An 11,842-nucleotide genomic window follows, 5' to 3' on the forward strand; every position below is an offset into this window, starting at 1 on the left:
CAACTTATAAAAATATAATAGTATTAAAGATGGTAAGGCTAACCACAAAACCACAGCAAATGCCACTTTAAATGGTGAAATCCTAAAGTCGTTTCCATTAAAGGAACAGATGCACAGATGTTCCAGCCGGCTTGGCTCAGTGGTTGAGCATTGACCTATGAACCTGGAGGTCATGGTTCAATTCCTGGTCAGGGCACCTGCCCGGGTTGTGGGCTCCATCCTCACTGGGGGATGTGCAGGAGGCAGCCGATCAATGATTCTCTCTTATCATTAAAGTTCCTATCTCTCTTTCCCTCTCTCTTCCTCTCTGAAATCAATAAAAATATATTTTTTAAAAAGGGTACATGTTAAGGTCTTAGGTTTGATCCCCAGCTCTGGTCCCTGGCCCTGGTTAAGGCATGTGGGAGGCAACTGATAGATGTTTCTCTCTCTCTCTCTCCCCCTTCCTTTCTCTCTGAAAAATCAATGAATGAGGATTAAAAAACCAAACAAACATCTCTATATATAAAAGCCTAAGTGACCATTAAGACCGGTTGACCAAACGACCCATTGACCGGTCGCTATGACGTGCACTGACTACCAGGGGCGGACACTCAATGCAGGAGCTGCCCCCTGGTGGTCAGTGTGATCCCACAGCCAACCTCCCATGGTCCCTCCCCCCTGGCCATCCCCCGGTCCCTTCACCCGGCCGTCCAGTGCTGATCAGCCCTGTTCGTCAGCCAGGATAAGGAACCCCACCCGTGCACGAATTCATGCACTGGCCCTCTAGTATATCTATAAATATATATTTATATATTCTATATTTAAATATATATATTATTAATCATTAATATTTTAATTTTGAAATGTAATTTATATAAATCTGTGTATACATTTAAAATGTATACACACACTTTGAATAATTATAAAGAAAGTGTTTATTAAAATATATTTCATTTTCAAAATTTCATTTTAATACACAGTTATTAAAGTATGTATATATTTTTTTGGACAGCCTGTGTGTGTGTGTGTGTGTGTGTGTGTAACAAAAAATCTATACTAATAAAAGGGTAATATGCTAATTAGACCAGGAGACCTTCTGGACATCCTTCCGGACAAAGTCATGGTGGCGGGGCTGAGGCAGAGGCAATTAGGGGTGATCAGGCCAGGAGGGGAGGGCAATTGGGGGTGATCAGGCCAGGAGGGGAGGGCAATTGGGGGTGATCAGGCTGGCAGGGGCCGCAGTTGGGGTTGAGCAGGCTGGCAGGGGGGGCCAGTTAGGGGTGGGGGGCAGTTGGGGGTGAGCAGGCTGGCAGGGGAGCAGTTGGGGGTGATCAGGCCAGCAACGAGGGGCAGTTGGGGGTGAGCAGGCTGGCGGTTGGGGCAGTTGGAGGCGAGCAGGGTGGCAGGCAGAGTGGTTAGGGGTGATCAGGCAGGCAGGCAGGTGAGCGGTTAGGAGCCAGCAGTCCCAGATTGGAGAGGGTGCAGGCCAGGCTGAGGGACAACCCCCCCATGCACGATTTTCATGCACTGAGCCACTAGCATATATATATTTGTTGTTGTTAATCCTCACCTGAGGATATTTTTTTCATTGTTTTATAGAGGGAATGGAAGGGAGGGAAGGAGAGGGAGTGAGAGAGAGAGAAACATCCATGTAAGAAAGACACATCGATTGGTTGCTCCTGCACAGGGATTGAACCTGCAACCCAGGTACATGCCCTTGACTGGGAATTGAACCCTTGACCCTTCAGTGCACAGGCCCACACTCTAACCACTGAGTCACACTAGACAGGGCTATATATACATAAATTTTTAATACTTACCTGAGGATATGTTCATTGATTTTTAGAGAGCAGAAGGGAGAGAGTAAAAGAGAGAGAGAAACATGGATCCGTTACCTCCCGTACACACTCTGATCCCCACCCTGACCAGGAATTGAGCCTACGACTTTTCAGTGCACTGACAATGCTCCAACCGAGCCACACCAGCCAGGGCTGTATCTATATGTTTTTATCTTCTGTCTTTCCTAAGGCACATGGCTGCATACAAAAACCAGCAGCTTTTCTGCATTTGATGCAAAATGAGCTGTAAATTAAAATGGGAAGGGGGGAAATACCATTCATAGTAATGTCAAAAATTATACAAGTCACAGAAACAAATTTTACACAAAAGTCAAAGGAGTTATATGAAGGCCAAGAAAGGAGACGAAAGCCATCTGAAAGATGTACCACAAGGTTAGGAAGAGAGAATTTCTATAACTTAGTATTACACAATGTCACAATTCACAGAGAGCAATTCACGTCCAATTAGAATCCCAATAGGGAGCTTTTTGAAAACGAAGGCAGGCTTTCAGTGTTCAAATAAAAGAATAAATGAGAGTAGCTAAGATCATGAACAGGAAGACTAGTAAAGAGGACCCTGACTTAGTAGATATATAAATATACTCAAAAGCCATCATAATCACAGCGTGGTACCCACCCAGAACTAGACAAACCACTGAGACAGAAGGATGAAACCAAATTTGATCCCAATGTAACAATGGTACATTGTATTTTAATTCAGGAGGTAAAAGTCATGGTATAAGGAACAAAACAAATGTATGAGGCAACCCATCTGGGGAACACAGCTTGGACCCTTATCTCACCCCATAGTCCAAAAATTTCCAGATGGATTTAAAAATTATGAGAACAAATATTAGAATGTGTGCATAACATGTGAATTAGGGAGCTTTTATAGAACTAAATAGGAAACTCAAAAATTCTGAAAAAGATAAAAAATCTGAAAAAGACTTCATAAAGAGAAAAAAAAATGTATGGCAAATGATGCCATAAACATGGTCAAAGACAAAAAGACTGGGGAAAATGTTTGCAATGCATGTGGTAAAGAGTCCAAGTGAGCCCAGCTGGTGTGGCTCAGTGGTTGAGCATTGACCTATGAACCAGGAGGCCGTTGTTCGATTCCCAGTCAGGGCACATGTCCGGGTTGCAGGCTTAATCCCCAGAAGGGGGCATGCAGGAGGCAGCCAATCAATGATTCTCACCATTGATGTTTCTCTCTTTCTCTTCCTCTCTGAAATCAATAAAAAAAAATAGATTTAAAAATCATTTAGAAAAAGATATATTAGAAAAAAAAACAGGTGGAGATTCTAAAATTGAAAATATACAATACCTGAAATTTCAAAATTCTCTGGATGGGCCAACAAGCAGAGAACTGATGACAGAAGAGTCAGTGAGCTTGAATATAAATAGATAGAAATTGTCCAATCTGAAGAACACAGAGGAGGAAACTGGGCCATAAAGCAAGACTTAGGGATCTGTGGACAACATCAAAATGTCTAACATACATGTAACTGGGTCCCAGAAAAGAGAGAAGGGCATAAAAAAATACGTGAAGAAATAATGCCCAACATTTTTTGAAAATTTTTTTTATAGATTTAAAAAGCTCAGAAAACCCTAAGAAAGATAAATACAAAGAAATACACACCAGAGCTCAATCCAGTCGATGTCCTGAAAAACAAAGGTCAAGTTTTGAAAGCAGCCAGAGAAAAATAATACGTAACACAAGCAACTTTGTGAATCAGCCAAGTTTTCATCCGAAAGTATAGAATCCAGAAGACAGTGGAGCCACGCTGTAGCAGTCTAGGCTCAATCGGGAGGTAGAAACTACACAATGGTTTAAAATAGGGAAGTTTAATATAAAGAATTGTTCATGATGATAAAAGACAAACCATAAGATAAATGAAACTCCAGGTGGTTTCCAAGGACGGGCACATTTGGAACAGGTTTGGACCTCCTCGGAGCGTATGTGGTTTGGCCTACCAAACAGCGGAGATGCTTGCTGGTCTGGCCCTGCCGTAGCTGGTCTGGAGTTGCTGGGCAAGGAAAAGGGGGAGGAGCAGGTGATCAGCAACTGGTGATGTAAGCACACGCTGGGAGTCTGGGTGCTGGGTGGGGCAGGAGGCCCACAGTGCATGGGCCGCCATGAGGGCTCCGGTTTGGAGGTCGAGAAGACGGGAGAAAGATTTCCACCAGGTTAGGACGGAAAAATCACAGAGGGATGATGATCTGTACCCCTGACTGAGGCAAGTTCCACGTGGAGTCTCCACACCTCCACCACGGACCCTTCCTGCCGGTCAGTCTCTTCTTCCTACAATGTCTCAACAGTGTCCTCTCCTGATGAAGATGAACATTGTACTCACTTGGAAGGAGACCAAGGAACTTCTTTATCACAGAGTACATACTGAGAGGATCATTTAAAGATTCAAATCATCCAAAAAGAGGCAGAAGAGGAGGAATAAAGGACTAAAACGTAGAGAGGGCAGAAAGAAAAATAGTACCATGGTAGACTTAAATTCAGCCATGTCATCAATTGAGATGATAATGGACTAGACACTTCAAGAGTGTTGATCAGAGTCAATTAATTTTCAAAGACTCATCCAACCCCTCCTTTCATGATGAATATTCTGGCTTCACCAGTGTGATAGCCTGAATGTCCAGCACCCTGCCCAACCTTCACCCCAGGCCAAGACAGCCAGGCCCATTGAGAACAAGGGGTGCCCAGCTGGTGTGGCTCGGTGGTTGAGCTTTGACCCAGGTACCACGAGGTCATGTTCAATTCCTGGTCAGGGCACATGCCTGGGTTGCAGCTCCATCCCCAGGAGGGGGCAGCCGATTGATGATTCTCTCTCGTCATTGATGTGTCTATCTCTCTCCCTCTCACCTCCTCTCTCTGAAATCAATAAAAACATTATATATTATATATTTTTTTAAAAGAGAGAACAAGGGGCAATGTGAACTGAGTCATAAGAGTAAATGGGCTGAGGCCAGCTCCCCTGAGGTGGGCCCAGCCATTGTCCCCATTTCACTGAACCTGATGTCTGGAGAAGCCAACATACTATGTGTCTTACTTCTTTATGTTGTTTCTGGTTTGCCTCCCCCATTAAGACTCTGAGCTACCCATCGGTGGGGATAGCTGTCTCTTTTGTTTACTTTTGGACCCCAGAGCCTAGAACAGTCCACAAAGTGAATGCTTAATAGATGTTTATAGATGGGTGGATGCATGAATAGATGGGTGAAATGGATAAATGGGTGGATGAATAGATGGATGGAGTCCAACCTTCAAAACTTGGATTTGGCAGCTTTAAGGTCTGAATTGGTCCATCCTAGGGACCATCCTGGGGCTTTAGCAACTACATGGTCCAACCCTTTGGATGAATTCAACCAGACAACAGAGTAAGAGAAAGGGGAGTACAGGGGATATAAAGGAAGAATAGGGCCCCCCAAACATACAAGCTGAGTGACTGCCTTGGCAATTCTGAGTAAACTCTTCTGAGCCTCAGTTTGCCTATGTGTCACACAAGCTCAGCCCACTTCCCTAGGCTCCCAAGATGTGGTAGACTCTCCAGGCTGGGCCCCGAGGCAGACAAACCCACCATCAGGCCTTTGGGGGACTTTAGTGCTCTGCTCTGAGGGGTAGGGGAGCTGACCCCTACTCTGAGAGGCCTGGAAGGCCCAAGGGGGTTCTGAGGACACTGGGGACCAGGGAAGAATGATCAGGTCCCCATGTACCCCCACTAAGCCCTCCAAAAGCTCCACTCACCTGCCCCTGAAGCTGAACCCAACAGCCTGAATGGCCAACCTTGGGGCCTTGGTGCCAGGGTGGCTTTGTGACTCACAGCCATGTTCCGGCCAATCAATGCCAGCTCCTGGGAGGAGGGGGTTCAAGAAGGCAGTCTCAGGAGTAGGTGGGCCGGACCTGGGTCAGAGCCGAGAGTCATGTTGGTTGCTATGTATTACCAGCCCATCCTGAGCAGAAGTTAGGGCTCTGAACACAGAAGTGACCCACCTCTACCTCCATGCGTCTGGAAGCAGCCTGTCCCTTGGGCATTAGCTGAGCACCTAGTTTGGGCTGAGATCTGATGTGAGTCTGGGGACACAACCCAAGTAATTTGGGGCTGTGAAACTCAGGAAGGGATCAAAGAGGGGGTGGGTGGGCTGACCCACAGGGGAGGAGTTGGTCTTGCGCAAACTGGGGGAAGGGTGTTTCAGGTGGAGGGCATAGTATAGGCAAAGGCCCTGAGGTGGGAGCAAGCTGGGCACAATGAGGGAACAGAGAGGAAGCTGATATGGAGGTAGGGGAAAGAGAAGAGGGCAGGGAGGGGTCACAATTGGGGCCTAGGAGAGGATAGGGCAGTTTGGGTTTTATTAAGAAGGCACCTAGGAGCCATGAGGGTTTAAAACAAAGAAAACTCTGACTTGCTTCTTCTTTTAAATATATTTTTATTGATTTCAGAGAGGAAGAGAGATAAACATCAATGATAAATCATTGACCGGCTGCCTCCTGCATGCCCTGCACTGGGGACTGAGCCCACAACTGCAACCTGGGTATGTGCCCTGACCGAGAATTGAACTGTGACCTTCTGGTTCATACGTTGACACTCAACCACTGAGCCACACTGGCGAGGCTTGCTTCTTAGAAAGCAAGCTGGTATCTGTGTCTGGCTCTGAGGACAAAGGCACCTTAGGGTGGGGCTGGGCCCAAGGCCCCTTTGGGATCCACACACGCCTGGTGGAAATGGGCATTGACTCTTAGCCACAGTCTTGGCGGAGGAAGTGAAGCTGCCATCCCGTCACCTCCTGGGGCTAGGCCGGCCGAGGCCTGGTGTGAATGAATCACTGCTGGCAAGGCTGAGGCTGACACACACCTTGGCCTCCGCTCAGCAGGGTCCCGCCAAAGCCACAACAGCCAGGCCCAGGGGCCTCAGCTGGGCCTCCCAGGGGAGTCGCCAGAGCAAGAGTCCAGCTGCAGATTGGTCTCCAGAAGGATCCAGGCTTAATTAGTGGGTTGGAACTTTCAGCCCCACCTTTCAAACCTTCTGGGAGGGAAGGGAGGCTGGAGATTGAATTAACCACCAAAGGCCAAAGATGAAATCAGTTGTGCTTATACAATGGAACCTCTGGAATTCAAGAGAGCTTCCTGGTTGGTGACCACGGGGAAGTGCTGGGAGGGTGGCAGCCCAGAGGGGGCACAGAAGCTTAGAGCCCTGTGCATCTCTCCCATCTGGCTGTTCCTGAGTTGTAACCTTTATCATCAGTAAACTAGTAAGTAAAATGCTTTCCTGGGTCCTGTGAGCTGTCCTAGCAAATGATCAAATCTCAGGAAGTCGTGGTGGAAGCCCCCAATTTATAGCTGATTGGTCAGAAGTACAGCGGCAACCTGAGTCTTGTGCTGGTGTCCGTAGTGGGGGCAGTTTTGTGGGACTGAGCCCTTCACCTGTGGGGTCCATGCCAATTCCAGGTAATCTGTCAGAACTAAACTGGAGGGAACCGGTTGATGTCTGGAGAGTTGGAGAATGGGTTCGTGTAGAGGGAAAAAACACACAATTGTCATCAGAAGTGTGAGTGAACAGTTTAGGCAAATCTTGCAACCTCCCCAGGCCTCCTCTATAGACTGGGCACACGTGATTATCAGCTGTCATTGTTGTTCATGCCCCGAGCTGTTCCAACTTCTGCCCTGGGAGGTGTTACCTGGATGTGAACACACCCACATCACAGCTCCTCAGGAAAAGGCCAAAGTGGAGAGACTTGTCAGAGGTCACAAGATGGCAAACTGGCACCCTCAAAACATGGCTCTTGGTCTACTTTGTGTCAAGACACCATCTCAGCATCACCCGTCTTCTCACTCTGGCGCCCCTCCTGAAATGTCTGCCAGAAGGTGGTGCCAGGTGAAGTCACATGGTTAAAACCAAACCCCAAAGCAGCTCTTAAAGCCTCAAGAAGTGGGCAGACAGGATGACCAGGGCTAGAGGGAACGTGTAGATGGTGAGGTACCACTCTCGACAGCCGAGACTGTGGGCATATGCCATTCTTTCTTTGTACTTGCAAATCAGGCATAATTCAGTCACCTTCTGAGCAGGGCTGGGGAGAGTCAGTGTCCAACACACACTACCAGCCCAGCTTGCCCTGTGTCCTGGGCCACCAATGCTCACATCCCCCCGTAGCCCCAAGGCAGACGCCCAAGCCCAGGTCTTTGGCCCACACAATAGCAAAGCCTAGAGGAGGCCAGGGAAGAGGGCAGCCTGGCAGTCAGGGCTCTGGAGGTGAGAAACCCAGGTCCAAAAGTCCCTGTACAGTCTTCTTAGAAGGCTGTGGTCTTGGCCTGTGAGCTCAGTGGTTAGAGTGTCAGCCTGCTCACCTAAGGGTCTCAGGTTCCGTTCCTGGTCAAGGGAACATACCTGGTTGCAGGTTTGATCCCAGGTCCAAGTCAGGTCACATGGAGGAGACAAGCAATCAATGTCTCCCTCTTTAAAAAATAAAATAAATGGGAAAAGTATCCTCAGGTGAGGATTAACAACAACAAAAAGGCTGTGCGATCTCAAGCCAGTCACTCAACCACTCTTAACACTTAGTTTTCTCAAAATGGGAGAATATAATGTAGGGGGAGGTGCTTTCAGGAAGTATGTGGAAAATCCTGGGCTTCCAGTTAGTGCCATAAAAGGGAGGTCCCACAGACAGTACCCCACCTCCGGCTCTAGGTAAGACCACCTGGCTCAGATCCCTGTGCCACTTTCCTTCCGGCCCCAAGACTCAGCTTCTCCAGCCCCTAATCAATAATAAACAGATTGAGCACCGACTGTAAGCCAAACATTGCTCTGTAAACAAACTTAATTTTCACCATTTTACGGAGGTTTACGATTGTTCTGCCCATTTCACAGACAGGGAAACACAGGCCCAGAAAGTCAAAGTTTCTGCCTTTTTCTTCCTGCCTCCGGCTGGGGCTGTCCCCTTCCCAACCCGCAGTCATTCCTCCCCAAAGGGGACAACTCGCAAGCTTGCCAGTTCCAATCGCCGGTTGGCGTCTCCAGCGATCCCCCCACCCAGCCCGGACAGCAGTCGGCCCGGCGCCCAGGCCCGCCTAGATGGCGCTCGCCCCGCGCCAGAGGTGCGGGCCCCTCCCCGGCGCCAGCTCCCCCCTCCGAGCCGGGAAGGAGAGGAGAGGAGGCGCGGGGGGAGGGGAGCGGGCCAGGCCTCGCGCAGCCCGTCAGGCCCCGGCGGGGAAGGAGGAGGCGGAGAGCCGAGCTGCCATAAGGAGACTTTACTGAAAACAGAAAACCGGGCGAACCAAGTATTACAAACAGGAATGTAGACTCGTAGCAAAACAAAACTGGGGGGGGGGGGGGGAGGTGGGAGGGTGTCTGTCGGAAGAACGGGGGGGGGGCGGGGGCAGAAAGCAAGGAAAGGGAGGAGTAGTTTTCTTCTTCCTATTTCTTTAAAAAAAAACCAACACAAAAAAACACACACGCACACAACCAACGTTTGTTCCCGAGTAGAAACATAAATAGGGCAGAATCGAACACTGTTCTCTCTTCCAAATGCAAAAAAGTAAAAGAAAAGGCAACGCAGGGCTTCAGGCTGCGCCCCCTCGGAACCCTCTTCAGCGGCGGTGCATACAAAGGGGCAGCCGGGCGCGCGGGTTTGTGCAACTCGGGATGGCCACGCGCAGAGGGTAGAGGCAGCGTGAGGGAGGGGCGGGGGGGGGTCATGCGCCGGCCCCCCGGCAGCAGGGGTTCCAGCTTGTCGACTGTGAGGCGCCCGCTCCAAGTCCTGGCACCATCGGGGGCGTCCCCGGGGCCACGCCCTCTCCAAGTCCGGGGCACCCACGCCCCCCCCCCACGCGAGCCCGCCTCTCGGGGAGGGGGGCCGCGCATGCGCCCCGCGCGCGGGCTCAGTACGCGGACACCTGGTGCTGGGGCAGCAGCTGGCAGCCGCTGTTGACGTGGCTGAGGACCTTCTGCTTGAGCTGCGCCACCTGCTCGCGCAGCAGGCTCGCGGTGGACGCCAGCTCCGTGTTCTGGCTCTTGAGCGTCTTCACTTTCTCCTCCAGGCGCGAGATGCGCTCCAGCTTGCGCTTCCGACACTTGGAGGCAGCGATGCGGTTGCGTAGCCGCTTGCGCTCCGCCTTGATGCGCTCTTGAGTGTCCATGTCGATGGGCGACAGCGGCGGGCTCTCGCCGAAGCTCGGCACGTCGGGCACGGTCTGAGGCTCATCCTTGAGCGCGGCGAGGCGCGGCGGCCCCAGCGCGCCCGGGGGCGGCGGCGGGAAGGGCACGGGTTCCGCGGCGAAGGCGACCGTCGCAGCGCCCCCCGCGCTCCCGGTACTACCCGCGTAGCTGCTCAGGTTCGCATAGACCGGCGCCTCGGGCGTGGCCGCCGCCGTGGCCAGCTCGCCAGCAGGCGCGGCGCTCGGGGCCGTGCCCGAGGGTCCCCCGGCCGCTGCGGCAGCGGAGGCTGCGCCCGCACCCAGCTGGTTCTGCTTGTGTAAGTCCTCCAGGGCCTTGACGAAGCCCTCGGCGAATTCCTGCTCCTCGCTGGCCGCCACCTTGGGGTAGAGAAATTGCGTGCTCGTCGGCGTGGTGGTGACCAGCCCGTTGGACTGGATGATGAGGCGTTCGAGTTCTGGCGAGGCGAGCTTGAGCAGCCCCAGGTCCGGCGAGGCGAGCAGGCCGTCGGGGGGCGCCGCACCAGGGGCGCCGTCGGTGCGCAGGGGGGCCGGGGGCGGCGCGGCCGCGGGCTTGAGCGCCGCTGCCACCTGCTCGCTCAGGCTTAGCGTCAGCGCATCCTTCTTCATCATGCTGCTGGCCACTGCCGTCGGGGGCGCCCCGGGGAACAGGCGACCCGAGGACGCGAAGCTGCCACCGCCGCCACTGCCACTGCCGCCGCCGCCCAGGCCGCTTAGCGCCTCATCGCCGTAGAAGGGTGTTTCCATCCTCCGCCTCCCCCGCCGCGCCGGTCCGGGGGGGAGGGGAGTGGCCGCGGCCTCCCGAGAGGCCCGGGGCCCCCCCCCGTCCGCTTGGCCCTGAGCCCGCCCAGGCTGCGGCCGCTGCGCCCGGCCCTCCGTTGGCGGCGGCTCCTGCGCCGCGCAACCCGCGCGCCTTCTTATAGCCTCGGCCCAGCGCGATGAGCTCATTGCCCCCGCTCGCCATTGGGCGCGGATGACGTATCTCATTTACATAGAGGGGCGTGGCCAAGCCATCGACGCTTCCCCGGCTGCCGTTGCCCCGGTGACACGCGGTAAACGGCACAACAGCGCGCTGCCTTGTGGGTTGACATCATGGGGGTGGGCCGCGCGTCTGGGCCGGGTCACCCCGCCCCGGGATCGCTGTGTACAACGAAGGCCCCCAGCGCCGCCTCCCGCCAAGGCACGTCCGGGGTGGCGTGATAGGCTCGGCCACCAGGCGCCCGCCTGCTCCAAAGCCCCGCCCCGCGTCTGCGCGTGGGGCCAGTTCGGCTGGGGCGGTGCTGGTCCCGGGGAACGGGGGTGCGGGATATGGGGTCCCAGATGGATAAATAACTCCCTGGCGCCTCCCGTTCCACTGCGCAGACGGTGGTTCCCCTGACGTATCTCGGCCAGTCTTTGTGCGCTCTGGGGCCTGAAGGGATGGGGAGCGGTGGCCATTGACTCTCCGGAGATGTGAGCCAAGTCTGCCTTCACCCACCCTCACTCCAATGTCCGGTGGTGTGTGTGCCTCAGACAGACAGAGGAGGGGAAAGGAAGGCTGCCAGAAATTGCTGGACGCGCTTTGATCTTAATATTTTTCACTAGGAACCCTCTAAAGCACGGGGTCCAAATTCCTGACAGATGCGAATCAGGCTCAGCGAGTGACCAGCCCGTAGAACCCTGGCGTCCATGCCCCTGGGCAGCCGCATACATTTTAACTCTAGGTCTGCCAAGGCCTGCTGTGGGTCCTCCGGTTAGGGTACCCTACAGTTTTTCCTTTACTACCCCTCCCCCCTTCCCCTCCCCCCTCCCTGTTTCTCTCTTATCCCAGCTGGTAATTATTACCTGCTTATTACCATTATCATGA

The 11,842-nt window shown here is 52.7% G+C and overlaps 1 protein-coding gene across 1 annotated transcript; it reads right to left on the minus strand.

Annotated features, from left to right (window-relative positions):
- Nucleotides 1-9,057: 9,057 nt before the first annotated feature.
- Nucleotides 9,058-10,879, minus strand: JUND (JunD proto-oncogene, AP-1 transcription factor subunit). The gene has a single exon (XM_070416431.1). It carries the CDS (start codon nucleotides 10,741-10,743, stop codon nucleotides 9,703-9,705), a length of 1,041 nt encoding a protein of 346 aa, XP_070272532.1. The 5' UTR covers nucleotides 10,744-10,879; the 3' UTR covers nucleotides 9,058-9,702.
- Nucleotides 10,880-11,842: the final 963 nt, after the last annotated feature.

Source organism: Myotis yumanensis, unplaced genomic scaffold (genome assembly GCF_028538775.1).
Source record: "Myotis yumanensis isolate MYYU_CA2020_CCGP unplaced genomic scaffold, mMyoYum1.0.hap1 SCAF_5, whole genome shotgun sequence".
NCBI classification, from domain to species: domain Eukaryota; kingdom Metazoa; phylum Chordata; class Mammalia; order Chiroptera; family Vespertilionidae; genus Myotis; species Myotis yumanensis.